The sequence below is a fragment of the Lactuca serriola genome, chromosome 9 (assembly GCF_051521515.1).
Source record: "Lactuca serriola cultivar US96UC23 chromosome 9, Lser_US96UC23_V15, whole genome shotgun sequence".
NCBI lineage: Eukaryota > Viridiplantae > Streptophyta > Magnoliopsida > Asterales > Asteraceae > Lactuca > Lactuca serriola.
Window position 1 is genome coordinate 39533812 of NC_136416.1, and position 22839 is coordinate 39556650.

At 37.7% G+C, this 22839-nt stretch overlaps 1 protein-coding gene across 2 annotated transcripts; it reads left to right on the plus strand.

Annotated features, from left to right (window-relative positions):
* The first annotated feature begins 429 nt into the window (after positions 1-429).
* LOC145077122 (uncharacterized) lies at positions 430-4187 on the plus strand. 2 transcript variants are annotated; one of them, XM_079022896.1, is made up of 4 exons: positions 430-1641; positions 1936-2660; positions 2736-3375; positions 3459-4187. In XM_079022896.1, the coding sequence occupies exons 2-4, from the start codon at positions 2022-2024 to the stop codon at positions 4070-4072; spliced, it is 1893 nt and encodes a 630-aa protein (XP_078879022.1). In that variant the 5' UTR covers positions 430-1641; positions 1936-2021; the 3' UTR covers positions 4073-4187. The 2 variants fall into 2 exon arrangements, with proteins under 2 accessions (XP_078879022.1, XP_078879021.1); XM_079022895.1 differs by having other exon boundaries at positions 430-2660.
* Positions 4188-22839: the final 18652 nt, after the last annotated feature.

Here is a 22839-nt window from a genome sequence, read left to right on the forward strand (position 1 = left end):
ATTTATAGATTTTTATAAAACTTTTTTAACTTTCTCAACCACTATTGGTTTCAATAATAAAAAATTAGGAAAGTTCTATCATCATCATTATTATATTTATATATATATATATATATATATATATATATATATATATATATATATATATATATATATATATTTTATAGGTTACAACCCGTAGTAACCATGGAAAAAAATTTATAAAATTTTATTAAATTGATAAGATTTAAGTTTTTTTTAGACTTTTGTGTTTGTCGATTAAAATTAGTGTATATATATATATATATATATATATATATATATATATATATATATATATATATATATATATTTGAATATCCGATATATACCATTTAATATGATTATAATTTATAAAAATAACAAAATTGGAATAAAGAAATATATACTTCACGATATATATTTATAAAACATTATATTAGGGAGCGATAACTTTTTAATTATCAATAAAACTTTTTCAAAATATATTTTTATTTGATTCTTTTTATTTTTATTTATTAATAGAATAGATTATTATAATAATAAAATTATTGGATCAATACAAAAGTTATGAAAGCCGATGGACTCATATAAATGTGGTGCAAATGGATGGACTTATTTAACTAACTAAAACCAAAAAAGGTACCATCAATTTTATAACTTGTTCTGTATGGTTTTGTTTTAAATGTCATAATCTAAAAGAAAACTTTTAAAAGAGGTTAAAAATTGAAGAAAAATATAAATTTCACAAGATATGAATGTTTTTTTTCAATATATGATATAAGTTGCAATATATGGAGGTGTTATAAAATATAGAGAAAATAATAGCCAATTACACTAATTGCATTACAAAAATAGCCAAAAAAAATCGAGATTACAAAAATAGCCACCCATTTCGCAGATGAGAAGGTCCCATCTGCGAAATTGGCTTCTCATCTGCGAAAGTACAAGTCCTTAAAGCACAGTTGTGCTTTAGGTACTTGTACTTTTGCAGATAAGATTTTTTTTTTTTAAATTTTTTCTGTATAAATAGAGGTAATTTCGCAGATGGAATAGGTCCATCTGCGAAATCCTCTGAGCCTATCTGCGAAATGATGCAATTTTTTTAATTTTTTTTCTTTTTTTTTTTTTAAGTTTGACTATGAAATGAATTGGTTTGACTACGAAATGGGCTTTGCTATATAAAAACTTTTGTAGAAAAAATATCATTTTGGTTTTTATTTGTTTGTGAAATACTCTCTACAATTTGCTCAAAAAATGATTGAATATTTGGTTTGTCTTGTAACCGGTGGGAGATGGCAAGTTAGTAGAACTAATCTGGAATACATATGTCCACATGGAGGTATTTCTGAACTTGCTTTGATATTTTCTGAGTATATTAGTTATACTGATTTTGTATTTTTGGTAAGAAGCAAAATTGATTTGTTAGACAAATATATAATTAGTCTTCGTTTCCACCATCCTGAATTAAATTATTATATAGCTATAGTTGAACACATGGATGTTAGAATGTTGATAAACGTAATCAAATGTAGTGGAGGAAGGGCTGTGAAAGTGTTTGTGGTGGTTGATGAAGTTGAGGAGGTTAATGGGGTGGTGAAATTGGTAGTTTATGCAGTTATAAAGGAAGCAACGATCCGATAGGTACTTTCAATACTCCTAGTGTACCTCAGTTTCACAGTGTTGCTGAAAATGTTAATGTTAGTTATTCACCTATTCACTATGTGGATCCCGAGAATTACAAGTATGTTGGTGATGATGATGTTGGTACATATCTTAATCATGTGGGTGGTCGCTGTGATGATGTTGCCGAACAAGAAGTTAAACTTATGAATAGGCGTGTGGTAGATAAAACTAAAAAGAAAAAAAATTCAACTCAAAAAAATGAAAAAAATCATGTTTACAGGCATTATGTTGATGTTGGTGATGTATGTTTAGATATAACCGAGCTACAAAGTAATTCCGATAGAGATGATTTGGGTGATGAAGTTAAAGCTAAGTATCCCGATAACCTTTTTCACGGTATGCCCCCTGTACCAGCATGGCCAGTTGATAATAATGAAGATATCCCAACACAGATGGCAGACATTAATCTTCAAAAGATTCAATGTGAGAGTATATTTAAAAACAAAGAACTTTTAAAGCGGTGTATTGGTAAAAAATGTCTTCGAGAAGGTTTCCAGACGAGGACAAGTAGATCCACCAAATCAAGGTATGAAGCTGTGTGTGTTTCGAAAAATTGTTCTTGGTTACTAAGAGCAAAAGCAATTAAAAATACTGATGGACTTTTCCAAGTGAATAAATCTGTTGATGTACACACATGTTCTTCAACATTGTTGCAACCTAATCATCGACAAGCAAACAAATATGTTTTAGGTGAATATGTTGTTGATGTTTTGGCTGAAGACTATAGTAGAGTTTATCGGGGAAAAGAAATTGTTAATGATATGAATGCTCAATTGAATATCAATATCTCATACCATCAGGCATGGCGTGCGAAGCAATATGCATTGTTGTCGTTAAGGGGTACGAAAGAGGATTCTTTTACCAAACTTCCGGCGTATTGTCACAACTTGGCCAAACATAATCCGGGTACTGTCACACATATTAAAACAGATGCTAATGATCGGTTTGAGTTTTTGTACGTTGCACTCGGTTGCTCGGTTAGTATTATCATGTCCTAATTTTTTTTTAATATTTATTTTGGTGTATTTGAATAGATATACAATGTATTGTAGGTACGAACTTTTGTCAATTTTTGTAAGCCGACCCTAGTAGTAGATGGAGCTCACCTAAAGGGCGAGTTCAAAGGTACCATGCTACTTGCAGTTACTAAGGACGGACAAAATCAAATATTACCGGTTGCATATGGTATATGCAAAAATGAGTGTACTGATTCTTGGACATGGTTTTTTCAAAAACTACGTGATTGCATAGGAAATATGCAGGAGCTTACAATTATATCTGATAGGTCTCCATCTATAGCAACATCCGTTGCCAACATTTTTCCTCACGCTCATCATGGAATATGTGGTGTCCATTTGTATTTCAACATAGTATCTAGATTCGGCAAGAGTAAGACGGTTAAAGGAATTTTTTGGGAGGCGTGTAGGGCGTACACAGTTGATGCTTTTGATGCTGCCATGGATGTTATGAAAAAGACAAAAGAACCAGTATGGGAGTACTTAAAAAGTATAAATCCAGAAACCTGGTCAAGGGCACATTTTAAAGGGAACCGATACAATCTTATGTCGTCCAACAGTGCGGAGTCTATAAATGCATTATCTAGACACGCACGTAAGGTGTCAATACTTATGTTGATTGATTTTTTTCGTGCTACAATGCAACAATGGTGGTTTCAAAGACGTAACTTTGCAGGTATTACGTGAATTTGTAATATTAATGTTTTATTAGTTTTGATGTTATTGATTTTAACTTCTTCATTTTGGCTGTTTTTTTAGCGGAAGCAACAACAACACTTACCCCTTGGGCGGATGAAGTTGTAAAAGAAAACAAGAAAACTTTTACCAAATGGGATGTTCGCATGATCTCAAATACGAAATGCGAGGTCAAAAAGGGGGCACAAAATGTGATTGTTGATTTTCAACATATGACATGTACATGTAGGCATTGGCAACTTAATGGGATACCTTGTGGTCATGTCATAAGATGTTTAACAGTGAACAATTACCAAGACTGCTCGAGGTTTGCATTAAATGCTTACCTTACCGAAACACTGAGGAAAACATATGAGGAATCAATAAACCCTCTGCCGAAGCCATCCGAATGGGAGATCCCCGATGATTTGATGATTGTTAAGCCACCTATAATGGATAAACGTCAGCCAGGCAGGCCAAGAAACACAGACCGCATTCCATCCCAAGGCGAGGGTCCAATTATAAAAGAGTGTTCTACATGTGGTCAACTAGGACACACGAGAAATAATTGTACTGGAAGGGCGTCTGGTAGCAGAGCAGGTCACATAATTTCTACTGCAGAAATGGCATATAATATTGGTGGTTCAGCGGGTTGCTCACAAAACCATAACGCTGATTTTGATATAAAACAACCTTGAAATTAAGAGTAATGACGAGTTGTTAGCTTATTATGTATTGTAATATTTTAATTAACTCTTACAAGACATTGCTATGCTTTCATATTTTAGTTAAGTTTGTTGATTATAACAATGAATGAAGCCTTTATATTATAAAATATAGTTTGCAGATTTATTTTAACAGTTACAACATGTTATTTTAAAAAAAACAACAAACGATCCTTTGGCAACCTAATCTGTTTCATGATAATATTACAACAACTTTATAACTAATTTTTAAACTCAGGGAACTGCAACGGGTACTTCTCTTTCTCCATTGTTATATAGTCATCCCTAATTCTCATTTTGTCTTCGAAACGATCCTTTTTTTACCATAATGTGTATCAGCTGCTCATCCTTCTCAGCAAGCCGTTTTTCAGTCGTTTTGATTGCCTTCTTACTCTTTTTTATCCAATCTTTATGCTCTTTGATTTTGTTTTTATTGAGGTCAATCCATTCTTCAGCTTGTTTGCATTCCGAACCTATATCATTAGCAAGTTGAGTGAGAAGTCGGGATGACTCTTTGTCCTCTTCTTGTTGTGCTTCAGCCTTCTTTAATTCTTCAAAATTTTCATGTGACATATATGACCCGGCTGAAGAGGGTGTAAAAAAAGGGTCTACCGAATCACAGTAGTAACAATCTACTTCGTTGCATGAGCAAATTTCGAATTTGTGTGAGGAACTCATAATAAAATCGATATTGTATTAAACTGGAGCAATAAGTGGTATTTATACATACTAGACAGTAATGAGAAGTCCAACTTTGAAATGACTAGACAGTAATGACAAGTCACTGTAGTAACCTGCACATCCCAGTGGGTCCCTTAAGTGACAAGAGATAAATGACAGTTTGACATGACAAAACACTGCATAAAGCTGAAATTCGTAGTCCAAATATAACCATTTCGTAGTCAAAGTATTATTTCATAGTCTATTTATTTATATAAATAGATGTTTAAGATTTATAAACCAAACACCCAAATCACCTAAACGAAACGAATTCCCATTATTACAAATGTCGTCGAATGCAGCAAGTTCTTCGAATGAAGTACCTGGTTCCAATTCTGAAAGGCCATGGACGACAAACGAGGTGTTAGTTCTAACACGGTGCTGGCTAAGTGTTAAGGATGGTGAACCGTTACTTGCTCCCCCGCATTGCCTAATTGGTGATGAATGGAGTCGCATCACATCTTTGTTTAACCATGAGATGGTAGAAGGGCAAAAAAGAGAAAAATCAGATGTTGTTACTAAGTGGACGGATGTAAAGGAGGAAGTGACATGGTTCAATCGAGCATGTAGTTATGCGAAACGTAACAATGTTCGTTGTCGTGACGAAGAAGAGCTCTTGGAAGTTGTTACAGAGTTTTACATCTTTGAGCATGAAGGCAGAGACTTCGAATATGAGGAAGTTTGGAAGGTTGTTAGAGATAAACAGTATTTCAAGTAGACCGCTCTAATTTGTGTTAAGAATAAGTCATGGACTTGTGTTTTACGTTAATGCTTTGTTCGTATTATGTCGTTTTTTTCATGTAATTGTTGTGATGTTTTAATGGTTCATGGAATCTTGTTACTAATGTATTCTAATATATTTTGATAACTAATGCAATGGCCATCTATTAACTCAAGTTAATCATACGAGTTTCTCACATAATAAACTAAAATATATTAACTCAACTTAATCATACGAGTTTCTCACATACTAAACTAAAATATATTTTAAACATATGAAATACATACGAATTACATACGAAATACATGAAAATAACCTAGTACTCACATAATAAACTAAAATAGATTTTAAACAAACGAAATACATACGAAATACATAAGAAATACATGAAAATAACCTAGTACATGAAAATAACCTACTACTCAAATAATAAACTAAAATAGATTTTAAACAAACGGGATATATTTCAAAATATTCCAAGGGGCTTCAAACTTGAATTCCAACCCGTTACTTAATGACTTGTATTCCTCCTTAGCAGCTTCCAAGATGACATCCTCAGTAGCATTTAAACGGGTGTCGTCAATTTTGGTATAAAGATCGTTGAATAATAGAACTTCGGTTTTCATTTCATACCATCTTGCTAAGATGTCTAGTTCGTCACGATCGTTTCTTGTAGCCATTCGGTTTTCAGCATTGAAAATATTTGTTAAACGGCTCCAAAACATTGGATCATTCAACTTGCTTGTCTCGTACACATGAATATAAGCATGTGTAAGAACCAATAACTCTTCATTGCTCCATGATATAGAAGTCATTTGGATTGAAACAAAGAGGGTAGAATCTAAAAAACAATATTTGAACAACTATATTGGTTAATTTAATAACGTTTTGCATGTAACTTAGGGTCAATTTATAGTAGTTTCTACACAAAATCGCAGCCCAAACTTCTAATATGTCTGCAATTCATAGTCAAAATTAACTGACGAATGCAGTGTACTATACTTATAACACAACATATCACTGTTCGAGTTGACAATTCATCCCCGGTTGAATGACAACACAATACATTGTTGTTTGAGTTGACAAGTCATTGCACCAGGAAAGTAAGGAGTCGTTATAAATAGATTTCAATATCCGTTGTAATTGTATTCTATTACTTCCCTCCTTGCAATTATGGACTCACCACGTATATGGAGGAATGCAGAGGAGGTCGCTTTGGTTCAAGCTTGGATTACAACTGTAGAGGTGGATTTTCCACCGGGTCCCCCACAAGTTCGTGCCGAATCATTTTGGTCTCGTGTCTGTCATTTGTTTCACCATTTAATGAACCGCACTCAATATCAAAGAAGAAGAGATGTCAAAGCGAAGTTTCTGGATATGAAAATGAAGGTGAAACAATTTCAACGTATTTATAACGAGTTGGATAACGAACATGCAAATACGGATGAAGACATTCTACGGCAGGTGGCTTTGGAACTATACCACTTTCAATACGATGGTAGCGAGTTTACCCACTTAGATGCATGGAATGTTTTAAAGAATGTCCCTTATTTTTAATATGCATGTTGGTTAAGTTAATTGTTTTTCGTTATTTAAGTTGCTTGTTGTTGTATGTGTCTAGTCGTTACTATTTAATAAACGTCCATTTCTTTTAATGTATGTTGTTTCCTCAATAGCCAATATTTAGAAAGCAATAAAATAAAACTGGGGTACATAAATAACTAACACATAATACGACATAAAAAATAAATTGGGTACATGGATAACTAATACGTAACACAGCAGTAAAATAAAAACGGAGTACATAAAAAACTAATACATAATACTACATAAAACATAAATGTGCTACATGAATAACTACTACATTGAGGGAGGTAACAGGACCACCGTTTCATTTGGTATTTCCCAATGCTCATATGATGGTATACCATTCACCAACTCAGATCCATATGCAACTCGATACACATGATTAGTGAACTTGTAATCAACCATTCTCTGAATGGACTCAGATGTACGGGTTCTTAGACATGCTATAGCGTGGCCACATGGTATACCGCTTTTTTGCCATTTACCACAACTACATACCCTTCGTTCAAGTTGTACGGTGCTGGTGGCAAAAGTGTCATCGACTTCAAATGTATCCCCATACAAACGTTTTGCATTACAATTATAAGACTTGTTGAGACTTTTTTGAACCTTACTCTCAACGTAAGGGGTCAACCCACCAGACAACCTCCCTGTAAAATTTGATATTTTAATAAAAATAGCAGCACAATAAAAAAACAAAATATAACAATCTCCCTTACCAGCCAGTTCGGCCCGTTCAGCATACTTTGATTTTATCGACGTGGTGGTTAACTCAATTATAGTTGTTATAGGAAACTCGCGTGAGGATATAATTTGCAAAATTTCAGGGACGTCAATCGATTTAACATTGTAATGTATTTTTGGGAAAAATGCTCTTGTCCATTTTGAAATCGGTATATCGTCAAGCCAGTAAATTGGACTCATAAGCAAGGTGCAGAAAGGTGGTTGCCTACATGTACTTTGCAACCTTTCCAAACACAAGTAAAAATCATCAACGCTATATGCATTGCATGACTTCCAAAACAACGATTCGACTTCCGTATTGTTATGTCCGACAGACTCACGTATCTTTCGAGCTATATCTTTAGGACAATATCCATGATAGGAATCCGGGTAGGCACTCTCAACACCAAACTCTATGTTATCACAAAGGTTGCTTATGAAACCAACCTCTATGTCCTCACCTAAACAATCTCTTAACCTCATCATGAACCATCTCCATGATTCTTCACACTGTAAGGTTCCCAAACCAAGTGCTAAGAGTAGTGGTTCATGATTTCCATCTAAAGCCACTGTGAAGTACATTGTTGTCAGAAAGCTCCCAAAAAGGGGTAAATAACCCACATATATCAGCGGTATCATGCACCTAAGGAAGGTACGAATCTACATAAAAACGAACACATATTAGTGATAAGTAACAACTAATCGACATACATTACCATGAAATATTGTATAACTCAATAAAAGAAGTATGTTATACCACGCAACCTAAAGCCACAAAACAGAATTGGAAGCGGTTGCTATCGGTTTTCTTAATGGCTGTGAAGGTATTAGGATTTGTTCTTTGAAGGTTATGCAAGAAAATTGGTAGTTGAGAAAAGGTTCTTTCGCTGTAACTACTCATTTTCAGTACCGATGATTGTGCTCTACAATGATCACACAAATGCAATTATAAATAGAAAATATTGTATCTCTACTGATCAAAATTCATAGTTTAACCTTTTAAATTCATAGTTGAACATTTTGAATTCATAGTCAAACCAGTTCATTTCATAGTCAAATTTCACTGACCGACATGACAATACTATAGAATGTACTTGTCTGCATTTCATAGTTGAACTTTTTGAATTCATAGTCAAACCAGTTCATTTCATAGTCAAATTTCACTGACCGACATGACAATACTACAGAATGTACTTGTCTGCATTTCATAGTTGAACTTTTTGAATTCATAGTCAAACCAGTTCATTTCATAGTCAAATTTCACTAACAGACATGACAATACTACAGAATGTACTTGTCTGCATTTCATAGTTGAACTTTTTGAATTCATAGTCAAACCAGTTCATTTCATAGTCAAATTTCACTGACCGACATGACAATACTACAGAATGTACTTGTCTGCATTTCATAGTTGAACTTTTTGAATTCATAGTCAAACTAGTTCATTTCATAGTCAAATTTCACTGACCGACATGACAATACTACAGAATGTACTTGTCTGCATTTCATAGTTGAACTTTTTGAATTCATAGTCAAACCAGTTCATTTCATAGTCAAATTTCACTGACCGACATGACAATACTACAGAATGTACTTGTCTGCATTTCATAGTTGAACTTTTTGAATTCATAGTCAAACCAGTTCATTTCATAGTCAAAAAGAATTGTCGGTAATATGATTTATTCTATAAATGGGTGTCACTCATTATGAAAAAATATAACTGAGAAAGTAACTCCGATTTAAAAGAATAAGAAGGCTAATGGCATACTGCAATTACGGAGGAGAACATATCGTTAGGATTTCTGGTACAGCTAAAAACCCAGGAAGATTGTTTTACGCTTGCCCGTATTTGGTATCATGTTCTTACCGTCATTCAAATTTAAACCCTCGTGTTTACATCACACAAATTTATTTTCTTACTGTGAATATTAAATTTAACATGGACCAAAATGCGGTTTTATCAGTTGGGTTGATGAAGAGAAGGACCAATCTTCTATGGTAATAGCTAAAGTAGCTAACTCTAATAAGCTCTTTCAATCAGAAAATAAAAAGTTAAAGATAGCATTGGTTTGTAGTTGGGTGTTGTTCTTGGCAGTTCTTGTTTACAAGTTGTAAGGTTTTCAGTATTGTTTTTATGGTTTTGAAGTTGTTAGGTCAATAAATTGTTGTATTTGTAACGTTAAAACAAATGTTGTAGTCGTTCTTATGTTGTATGTATTGATAAGTAATTAGTAGGTCATTAAATTGTTGTAATTGTCGTAACGTTATATTTTTTGTCATTCGTTGAGTAAACTCTAAAAATAAAGTAATAATGAAATCCAACATTAATTTGTATATACATTTATATAATCCAACTACATAGGAGCAAGACTAGACCCCCAAATAATTTTTGCCATCCGGAGACGGAACTCTAAAGCTGCGTTCTTTGGGTCAATAAGAACACGTATTGGTTGACCTGAAACCAATTGCTCCATAAACATACAAAGAAAAACACCGCAATCTCCCAAATGACTACTTTGTTGGGGAACGTTTTCTTCATAAATGAATTGCATATTCAATGGAATTCTTGGGATGTTCCTCCGGGCCCAATACTTAATCTTGTCCAAATAATTTGCCACCATACGTTCAAATTTGGAAAAGATTCCTTCGGATTGGAATTTTTCATAAGCACCTCTACCAAGACTGTCATAAATATGCACTTCCATTGACGCTAATCGTAGTTCCCCAAATAGCCAATGATTAGGGGATGAATGAATCGGCAATAAGACCTGTATAAGGATCAGAAAATAAAATTATGTTTATTTACATCACAATACAAAAACATCACAATACAAAAACATAACAAAAAAACGATATTATTTTCAATATAAACTATTAAGTTTACCGTATCAACATCCCACCAAGCAACCATGAAGTTTGGGTACGTAGCAATACCAGCCATAAACGCCCGCTAGTCTTGTCCTTCTTCCAAAGCATGAGAAACAAAAAAATTTGGAGGCATTATTGTATGTCGGTCACTCTTAAACCGTCTCTCCATCAAAAGTCGGTACCAAATGGTTATATGCTGCACACATGATACTTTTGTTATTGACTAAAAAACAATTAACTTTTAAAAGAATTAATTAACAATTTATTTACTGCTGACTCCAACCATCCGTCGTGTGTATGCCCAAACAATGAGCTCCAAAAATCTCTATCTAACACGAAATTAAACAAACGATGCTGCACATCATATGAATGCAATACATAATTTTGGATGACATCCTCACCGCCTGCTACGTAAGGTTGCAGGCGCAACATGGAGAAGTCATGAGCAACACCAAAAACTGGAGGAGGAACGGGGCTTGTTGATTTCATATCAACCTTCTTTTTTGTTCTTCTTTTTTGCTTCGGTGTCGTGTGCAACTAAAAACAATATTCAAATGTTTAAATCTATATCTTTCTAGATAATTAACATAAACATAAAATCATCAGTTTAAAAATAAAACGAATACCTCGGTGTAAGGAGGGCACAAATATTGTGATGGTTTTCGACTCCTCGGTTTATCGGGTGTAACTTCTTTGTCATCATCATCATCATGGAAAAAATCTACATTTCCCGTTATTATTAGTTCGTCTTCGTCCGACACATCATCATCAAATTTGTTCCCTACATTGTCATTCCTATCCTCCCACTCCTACATTAAAAATAATACTTTATACTTAATAACAAAATACACATAATTTAATAAGCAATAATATCTAAATAAACAAAATATTTATATTAATGTAACTATAATAACCTCTTTAACTTCACTATAATCGTTTACATCAAACACATCATCATCAAATTTGTTCCCCGCATACTGATTACTCTCCTCCAACACCTACATTAAAAATATAACTTTTTACTTAATAACGAAAGACACTTTATTAAAAAATAATTATTAAAATCGTAAAGGTAACATCTATAACAACCTTGTCGTCTTGAGTATCACCAAAAACATTTTGAGTTGTATTGTTTTTATTCATCACTTCATCTTGCATAACCTATATTTTCAAATATAAAATATGAACACAGGTATTCATATATGTTAATAAAATTTAATAAATAATGTAGCGTGTAACTAACCTGTCCATCATAATTTCTTTGTGACACTGTCGTATCATCAAAAAAAATGTCGTTCCAAAATTGGTCATTATTCACTTCTTCAACAAAAACCTCTTTAGGTTGTCGGTTCATAAACACATGCTGCTCCAGTGCATGTAGCCGTTTCAATACCTCGTCTAGCTTGTGTTTCCCACTGCCCCGACCTCTACCATGAGAGCGACCACTAGACGACATACTAGACGAAGATTCGTCTTGTCTCCTAAAATTGTCCCATACTGGGGATGGAACTGATTTCCCTTCACCATATACATACTCTTGAAATGACATATAATAAAAAGATGTCATCCCACCATCACCCGGTAACATGTTTTGTCTTGGTGGTAGCCCCTCCTAAAAAAATAAACATATTAAAAATGCATATAAAAGTATAATAATCAACTTTATTAATAATAAACGAAATATTTTTAACCTGCATCTTTGACCAAATCTTGTTCACGTCAACCCATTTCATTTTTTTTTGTTCCACTCCATCTTTTCATCCGAGGCAATTCTTTATTTTTTCTCGATGCAAATCCACATGCACGAACAGCCGGAATCATTTCATATATCCATATCTATAATTTTTTACAATTACAGTAATAAAAGTTAAAATTAAAATAAAAAACATAAAAATAAAACAATTTAAATATGAGAAAATTTTTATACCCTTATTGGAGCCGTAAATCCTGAGACGGAATACTTTAAAGTTTGACTACGCTCAGGAAGTGATAAATAGTTATGTATCTTATTCCATGTATCCTCAAGGTCAACATAAGTAAAATCCCAGAGATAGCTACCCCAAGCGAAGCTAACAAAACAAAAAAACAAAATTGATTATTATATAAATTATAACTTTAATAAAATAGAACTTTTAACGTAAAGAAAATATACATATTCCAGAGATCCAAATTCTCAGCCAAATAAAACCAATCTTGTGGCACCCGATCGTTAACTTCTTTGCCCAAAAAACCTTCACACAAAATGTATATCAAACATACTCTAACTGCATCAAAGTCGTCAAGTGCTAGGAATGTTTGATTTAAAATTAAACTTTTCAGGTCGCCGATTTTCACCGAACTATTAGTATGGTCCGGAAATAGCCGTTCACGCAGTAAACATCTTTTTTTACTGCTTATTAATTTTTCCGACCCTTTTCTCCCAATGTTTTTTGGATACTCCCCAAAATTGAAGCCGGTAATCAAACAAAACTCTTCCGGCCCATAAACCATTTTGGTATTGCCTACTCGAAAATATAAACGTTTTATTCCATCTGGAGATAAAACAGGGTCCGGCCGGATCTGATGAAGGAACATTTTATGAAACAATAAAGCGTCACCTTGTAAACGAGGGACATCAATAAAATAGCCAAAGACAGTATCTCTGAAAATAGCACGTCGGGCATCATCTAAAACTTCAAATACTTCCCATATGTTACCGCCAGAGCCTTTTAGGTTCGCAAAGGCTTTCGTGTTCATTAAACTAAAATGATGCTGCAAAAAAAATACAAAAACAAATTAGATAACTAAAAAATATTTTTTTTTAAATATATGATTACGAACTGCAAATACAATTTCTTAATTACTAATATATATATTTCCGATAAAAAACAATAACATACACATATATAAACAATTTTCCAAGTTATACAACAAATATATTTACGATAGAAAACAATATCATACATAATTATATAAATAATTTATTAAACATATTTTCAACTTAAACGACAAATATATAACCGACAAATTTTCAACTTAAACGACAAATATATAAACAATTTTCCAAGTTATACAACAAATATATTTACGATAGAAAACAATATCATACATAATTATATAAATATTTTATTAAACATATTTTCAACTTAAACAAATTTTCAACTTAAATGACAAATATATAAACAATTTTTATTTTTCTAATTAAAACTAACATTTTATAACCATATAAACAAAAAAATTTAAAAATAAAACGACAACCAAACTAACAATTTTGCAAGTTATACGACAATAATACAACAAGTTTTCAACTTACACGACAAATACAAACAATTTCTAACAATATATATACGACAAATTTTCAGCTTATACGACAAACACAAACAATTTCTAACAATATATATACGACAAATTTTCAACTAATACAAATGTTATATTTATACGACAAATATATATACAAACGACTATTTTGGACTTTATATAAATGTTATATTTATACGACAAATATATATACAAACAATTTCTAACAATTTCTAACAATATATACAAATGTTATATTTATAAGAATATACAAGATTTCAGGTTATATAACAACTAAAAAAACAACAAAAATAACACAACAAATAATACAACAAATGATAAAATAAAGAGATTGTTGACATTAAAAGAGTTAAAATCTAACCATATTTGCGGGATTGTTGACATAATCCTCAATTTTCTTCAAAAACTAGCAAAAATTCCGAGAGAAGCCCAAAGTTAGAGAGAGTTTTTGTGTAGAGAAGGGTGAAAAATGAAGAAAAAAAAATGTTTTTATAGTCAAAATAGAGGGCATTTCGCAGATGAGAAGCCCATTTCGCAGATGGGGCTTCTCATCTGCGAAAGTACAAGTCCTTAAAGCACAGTTGTGCTTTATGTACTTGTACTTTCGCAGATGAGAAGCCCCATCTGCGAAATGGGCTTCTCATCTGCGAAAGTACAAGTACCTAAAGCACAACTGTGCTTTAAGGACTTGTACTTTCGCAGATGAGAAGCCCATTTCGCAGATGGGACCTTCTCATCTGCGAAATGGGTGGCTATTTTTGTAATCTTGATTTTTTTTGGCTATTTTTGTAATGCAATTAGTGTAATTGGCTATTTTTGTCATTTTCTCTAAAATATATGATTAACTCATATCAATTTTCTTTTTTTACTTGAATTTTTTCAAAAATGTTTAATATTTTTATAATTAAACCTAATCCTAATGTCATTATTACTTTCCTATTGTGCATACAAAATTCTCATAAAATCGAGATGTAACCCTTAATTTACATTATGATATGACCTATAGAATGATATGAAATTTTATATCTTTAAACTTATTTGCTTTTAGAAGTTACATACAAGCATTTGTAATAAAATTATTTTAAAATTTTAGAAACCGAAAAAGAGTTAAATCAAACTATATTAGCAATTTTAGTCCCTCACTCACACAATGCTATAATTGGTTAGTTTAAAAAAGAAATAGTCATAGTGCAATACTTGTTTAGTTTCTAAAAAAAAGTATGATGCTACAATTGGTTAGTTTTTCATAATAAAAAAACTCAAAGTGCAATGATATAATATACAAACATAAAAGTATGTTTCTATTTGTTGCAAACATTTGACTATACAACAAACATTTTGCTTAGATGTACATGTAATAAAAAAACCTTTAATTAAACATTCTAGTAACTTTATGAGATTGCAAGTGAGATGTATTTTTTTAATAACACATGTCATCTTGTTGATGGCCTCGCCCGCTACAATGGCCCCGCCGCTCCAGGCCTCGCCTGGCTTCGAGCCCCGGTCGGATACAGATCTGTTTCACTTAGGCCTCGCTTGTCACAGGATCTCGCTCGCTAACACATAATAGCACACAAACATATCATAACACATAAGCTAAACACATACTAACGGAACTTGTCCTAAGGCCTCGCCTATCCTGAGCCTCGCCCTTGTCCTGCTACTGATGAGTCATGGAACCCTGTCCACGCTCTTACTGATAGTGAGATACAGGCCCGACCCACACTCACTCTTTCCCTAACTTGGGCCTCGCCCCTGATCTGTTGCTAACGAGATGTGGAACACCATCCACACTCTACTAATAGTGAGATACGGGCCCAGCCCACACTCACTCTTTCCTTAACTTGGGCCTCGCCCCTGATCTGTTGCTAATGAGATGTGGAACGCCATCCACACTCTGCTATTGGTGAGATACGGGACCTCGCCCACACTTACCTCCCTACCAGGCACATACAAGTATCACATAGACAACAGGTATAAACTATCACATAAACCATTCCTTGGGCACCCGCCCGCTATCATTGGACCTCGTCCTGAATATGATACTAGCATACTGTGCCTAGGGCTAACCCCCGGGTCTTCTACTCAAAACTACATGGGCTGGCATTGTGGCCGTAGACCCATTCACACAAAAAGGAAACTCACCTGCTCTTGCTAAACTTGTTGATAACCCCTCTGGATGTTGAACGACAATTCCCTGAACCGCTGCCCCGCTAGCTCCCCAAGCTACCAATATCAATGCAACACTTAGTCTAACTGGCCCCCGAAAGTCAACTCTGGTCAATGTCAAAGTCCTGGTCAAGGTCAACCTTCCAGGTCAACCCTAGTCGCCGAGTCAACCTACTGACTCGCCGAGTTCATATGCTCAAAGTCTTTCCATTCGCGACTCGACTCGCCGAGTCTACCGATTTCCAAGTCCTGACCTGTCCGACTCACCGAGTCTCCACCCGACTCACTGATTCGAGTCTCAACTCGAAGGGTTTGGGGTTTCGCGACCTGACTCGCCGAGTCCAAGAACAGACTCGTCGAGTCCAAGGCAATCTTCAACAGACTCGCCGAGTTGTTCTTCCAAGTCACCGAGTTCCCAACCAACCTCGTCGAGTCGCTCCAGCTCTTAAACCATGCAGTGGCTTTTCGAGCCAAACAGGGGCTCCAACACATAGATCCATACTTCCAGGTCCTATTCTTCACGTAAAGTGGCAAACTTTACGTGTAGCTATGGAGATCTAGGCTCAAAACACTCTAAACTAGGGTTTATGACAACCATGCTTCACCCACATACCAAGACCTGATACTTTATGGGATTCTAGACCAAAACAAGCATGGACCTAAGGTAGCAACCTCAGATCTAAACTTCTAGCTTGAAATGGTTACTCATCATGCCAAGAATGCCCAAAACTCACACATAGATCTAGGTGCAAAGGAGTCCAAGAACTAGTTTATTACCTCCAAATGTTCAGAAATGTCTTCCCAATCCTGGATCTATAGCCTCTTCTAGCCCTCCAAGATCCTTCTTCCTTCTCCAAGATTTAATGCACTCTTCAAGGCAATAATTAGCTCAAAAATGGATATGGCGGCTAGGGTTTGGTGTTCTGGGTTAGAGAGGCAGTAAAGGAACCCTAGGGAAGAGAATGAGACGCTTAAATAGGCTCCAAGTCCCGAATTTAGGGTTTTCCTCGTTCAGACTAGACTCGCCGAGTCTCCTTAGCCGACTCGCCGAGTCGGTCACTTACTCCTTGACCCGGATCCCGCTCGGACTCGTCTTGTTCCTCCTTGGACTCGATGAGTCGTCCCTTAAACTTGGGGTTTCCTTTCCTTTCTTGGCCTTCCTGACTTTGGGTGTTACAACTCTCCCCTACTTAAACTAAACTTCGTCCTCGAAGTTTGCTATGGCCCACTGCGTACGATCTGCTTCCAATACCCTACTAATTACTCCAACACCAGCTGCCTACCTTCGCTGGTCTTCCGCCTGGTCATTCCGACTAACATTAATCCTTGCGGATAATAATCTCGGGTCAACCCTGACCTTGAACATTGTGGAAACACAACTTACTCAACCGAAAATCCTTCTGGTACTCTCCGAGTACTGCACTGAACCTATAGGGATTCACCCCTTCTTTCCTTTCGCGATTTCCTTGACTTCCCAAGGCAATGCTCCATAACCAACTATTTCCTCTGTCACTGTGAAGATCCTATCTTCACCAAATCCATTACTCCCGCTACCTCCACTATGGGTCATTATCGCCAGTATCCACTGGGCATTTCTTTCTACGCTAAATTAGTGTCGAGTACCCCACGATCAACTAACTGAATTCCACCATACACTGCTTACCTGCACTGCTACAGACTGGAAATTCTGCTATTCCTTATCTGCTTTCCGGATGAACTGAGACCACCCGGGTCCCTACCAACCTATCAATATCTGGATTACCGGCTCCCACTGGTAGCTAGTCCCAACACAACTCCTAGTCGCTCACAGCGACTTTCGAAGAAACTTCGACCACCTATAACTGCTCAATCTATTATGCCATACAGGCACTACAATCCTGGGATCCTCAATCCCCTATCATGACACTAAGATCCCTACCAGGTCCCACCTGTGCTGCTAAAACTCACGGGCCTCGCCCACGGGCCCCACCCGCCTCTATCCTTCTAGTCCCACTTGTCTAACCACTCTCGCTCGGGCCCCGCCCACGGGTCTCACCTAACCATACTACTGAGCAACCCTGCTCTCAGGTCTCACCTACACTGCTAATCTCATACAGGCCTCGCCCACGGGTCTCACCCTACTATATCCTGGAGCGGCCTCCCCCAAGGTCTCACCTCTCTAGGGCTATACATGCAAACTCCCTACCATTCTCGTCCACTACCCATTCCTGATCTCTATCTGATCACTAGGAGATAAGGGCCTCGCCCCAACTCTGCTAACGAAGCTACCATGGAATGCTACGACTTACTCGCAGTCTTACATCACCTTCCATCACTGACTGCTAGCGAATGCTACGGCTGCCCCGTAGTCTTACAACACTCTCTACCACTGACCTCTAGTGAATGCTACGGTTGCCCTGTAGTCTTACAACACTCTCTACCACTGACCGCTAATACGAAAGCACCCCATGCTATCAATTCTCAAGATCCTCATTCCGACTCTCTCGAGTGCTACAGGCGATCCACCAACCTGAATTCCCAACCACATACTAACCATCACCATCACACGCACTAGCTGATGGGGAGTTTCTCAAACTCCTAACCCTAAACTCCTCAATCCATCAAACGTTGTACTACTTCTTTTCCTTCTCAGAGGTCGCGCACTCATCCTGGATCTGCGTGCTCTTACCTTTGCACACTCGAAGGATTCTCCCCCACTTCGATCCTGCTTACCCTTTGCTGCTTAATGCTTGGGAAGAAATCCCAATCCTTTCTACCATTCCATAATCAATCTGCTGAGGAACCCAAGCTTACCATAGCTAGGGATCTAACCAATCCATCTCTAAAACTATACAACTCCGAACTAGCGAGGCGTACCAAGTCCCTCCCAAGCATGCTACAGTTATTTCATCCTATGTAACCTTCTCCAATAGAGCACATCCCCTCACTATCATTCAAATTCCCAAGGTATGCAGATGGCATATAACTCGATCACAATCACGCCGCTAAAAAAAAAATAAAATACTCATACTGATAATGATGCAAAACCATAACAATATATTCATGCACAAATAAAAGAACTGAAAATGGAAATCGCATACCTACAACATCCGGTGCTGCTCGCGCCTCCAAGGTAGTCATCTGAAAATCCCTGCCTCCTACCACAGGCGCCTCTGCACGGCCCTGATTGCCGTCTGTGATCCTCAAAGTTGCAGGGGCAGGTGCCATCACTCGTCCTGCCGAAAACAAACTGGGACACTAGGCCTTCTTGTGGCCCCGCTGAATTGCAGTGAAAACATATCAAGTCTGATCCCTGTGTGGTGGTGATAGTATAATCCCTGCTAAAATGACCAGTCCGACCACACTTGAAGCAGCCAGACTCATCACCGCTACCACTCCTGCACGCGCCCCCATGCGCCCTGCCACACTTCCCGCACCGACTGCGGTCCTGATAATCCCTCAATCTCGGATCCGATCCCTTGGGCCTTTTGCCTGAACCTGTGGCTCCCTGAACCTCATCCGACTTCCTCTTCCGAATCTGGTCCAAATCAATTTCCCTCTCTTTAGCCCGAGAAATCATATCTTCCAGTGTCTTAAAGCCGGATCTGCTCACGAACTTCCTGATGTCATCCCTCAACATCTCATGGTATCGGGCCTTCTTCATCTCCTCATCCGCGACATACTGCGGTACAAGAAGAGCCCTCTCCCTAAACTTGGCGGTGATCTCCGCCACAGTCTCAGTGGCCTGTGTCAAATCCTGAAATTCCCGTGCCAACTGCTGCACCTCAATAATCGGTGAAAACTCAGCCTTGAACCTGGCCGAGAAATTTCTCCATGTCATCGCGTCCAACGCGGCATCATCCCCCAAATCATGACCAATCTCTTCTCACCAATCCCTCGCTCTGTCCTTCAGTAGATATGAGGCGAGTCTGACCTTGTCCCCCTCGGGATACCGGCTCGTACGTAATGCGTAGGCAACATCAGCCAAACATCTGCTGCTAGCGATGGGGTCCCTAGCCCCATGATAATCTGGTGCCCCGCAAGCCCTAAACTCTCGAAATGTCAAGGTACGCGCTCCCATCAAAGCCATCATCTCCGTACGGAAGGCTCCCAGCCTCTCATCCAAAATCTCCAATATACCCTCCTTGACCGTGCCAAAGATCACAGGAGTCTGATCTACAATATTGGGCGTAACCTCAGCTGATATCAACTCCCTCATTCGCTCCTCGAGCTGCTCGGCTCCTGAACCCGATCCTGATCCCTCTCCGGCGCCTGATCCGCCCACTGGTCTCTCTCGCAACGTCACCATGCTGAAAATATAATACATCCTCTATCAGAATACTTATCACTGCTGTGCGACCAAACACACGCACTACCAGGTCCCCAGTCTTGTCTCGGCCTTTCCCGAATCGAGTACGGATCCTCTGCTTTCAGTAGTACGGGCCCATACTACCTTCCACATCTATCCGTACTTTCCTCAGGACTTGCTTCAACTCCACTAGGTCCCTTTTTCTACTACTACTGCTCCCAACACTATCTCATCCTAGGCTTACCCTAGGGAAACCTCTGACTCAACCCAAACCAGTCCTCGGCTTCTGAAGGTCTCCTTGCGATGCCAATTAGCCATTACCTGGATACCATCACATGTGACGAGGCTCAGATAATCCTTCGGGTAAATGAGTCGTCCCTACAACGGTTGGACTCAAACAAGAGCTGGGAAATAGGGCCAAATCCAGCACTCTGAGATTATTCAACCCTGATAACATGTGACGTGACGTATCCACCTAATGGATAACTCCCATCACTTAGAATCCCATATTGCACAAAGCAAGCAGCATTTAGACAAGGGGAAAATCTAACCACAACACACTCAAGCAATCATATCCACATAGCAAGAATCTGAACTGGCATGCAACACAAACTCATAAACTCAGGCATAACCTAAACAGGCTATCCTACTACTTTCTAATCAGCGCTATCATGCAACTCAAAGCACATATAATAGGCACATAAGGCATCCTCCCTAGATCCTTAGTCCTAATCTAGCATGCTGTTCTACTAACTGATAATCTTAACATAAACTTGTATGGGTATTTTGGGGTACTTACTTGAGCTCGGCTGATTGCATACACCACACCCTTTTTCTCTTTTCAAAGTTCTTTCCTTTCTGAATTCTTTTTGCTTTTCTAAAATTGTTTTCTTTCTCAAAACTCTCTTCTTACAAAACTGTCTTTTCTTTTTGAAAACTTCTATACCAATTCCTCAGTTTGAGTTCAGACACACCCAAGAGCATATCCGGATCCCTCAAACCAAGGCTCTGATACCAACTTGTAACATCCCAAAATTCAAGACTAAAAATTTCTTTTAATAAAACATTACTTAAAGCAAAATCGTCAAACCAAAACATAATCAGAGTATTAGTTTCCAAAACACATATTCGTTATCAAAGTAAAACATTCCCAGGCTGCCTAAACTATGGTGTGTGCCATGTGATCACCCCGAGCTCTTCCCTCCGCTACCGGGAGTACCTGAAACCAAAACTAAAAACCGTAAGCACGAAGCTTCGTGAGTTCCCCACCCTACCACATACCATGCATAACCACATACTGCACATACTGGGCCTCGCCCCCAGCCTCGGGCTTCGCCCGCTACAACGGCCCCGCCGCTCCAGGCCTCGCCTGGCTTCGATCCCCGATCGGATACAAATCTGTTTCACTTAGGCCTCGCTTGTCATAGGGCCTCGCCCGCTAACACATAATAACACACAAACATATCACAAGACATAAGCTAAACACATACTAACGGATCTTGTCCTAAGTCCTCGCCTATCCTAGGCCTCACCCTTGTCCTGCTACTGATGAGTCATGGAACCCCGTCCACGCTCTTACTGATAGTGAGATACAGGCCCAACCCACACTCACTCTTTCCCTAACTTGGGCCTCGCCCCTGATCTATTGCTAACGAGATGTGGAACACCATCCACACTCTGCTAATAGTGAGATATGGGCCTAGCCCACACTCACTCTTTCCCTAACTTGGGCCTCGCCCTTGATCTGTTGCTAATGAGATGTGGAACGCCATCCATACTCTGCTATTGGTGAGATACGAGACCTCACCCACACGCACCTCCCTACCAGGCACATACAAGTATCACACAGATAACAAGTATAAACTATCAAATAAACGATTCCTTGGGCAGCCGCCCGCTATCATTGGACCTCGTCCTGAATATCATACTAGCATACTGTGCCTAGGGCTAACCCCTGGGTCTTCTACTCATAACTACATGGATCGGCATTGTGGTCGTAGACCCATTCACACAAAAGGGAAACTCACCTGCACTTGCTGAACTTGCTGATAACCCCTCTGGATGCTGGCCGACAATTCCCTGAACCGCTGCCCCGCTAGCTCCCCGAGCTACCAATATCAATGCAACACTTAGTCTAACTGACTGCCAAAAGTCAACTCTGGTCAATGTCAAAGTCCTGGTCAAGGTCAACCTTCCAGGTCAACCCTAGTCGCCGAGTCAACCTACTGACTCTCCGAGTTCATATGCTCAAAGTCCTTCCATTTGCGACTCGACTCGCCGAGTCTACCGATTTCCAAGTCCTGACCTGTCCGACTTACCGAGTCTCCACCCGACTCACTGATTCGAGTCTCAACTCGAAGGGTTTGG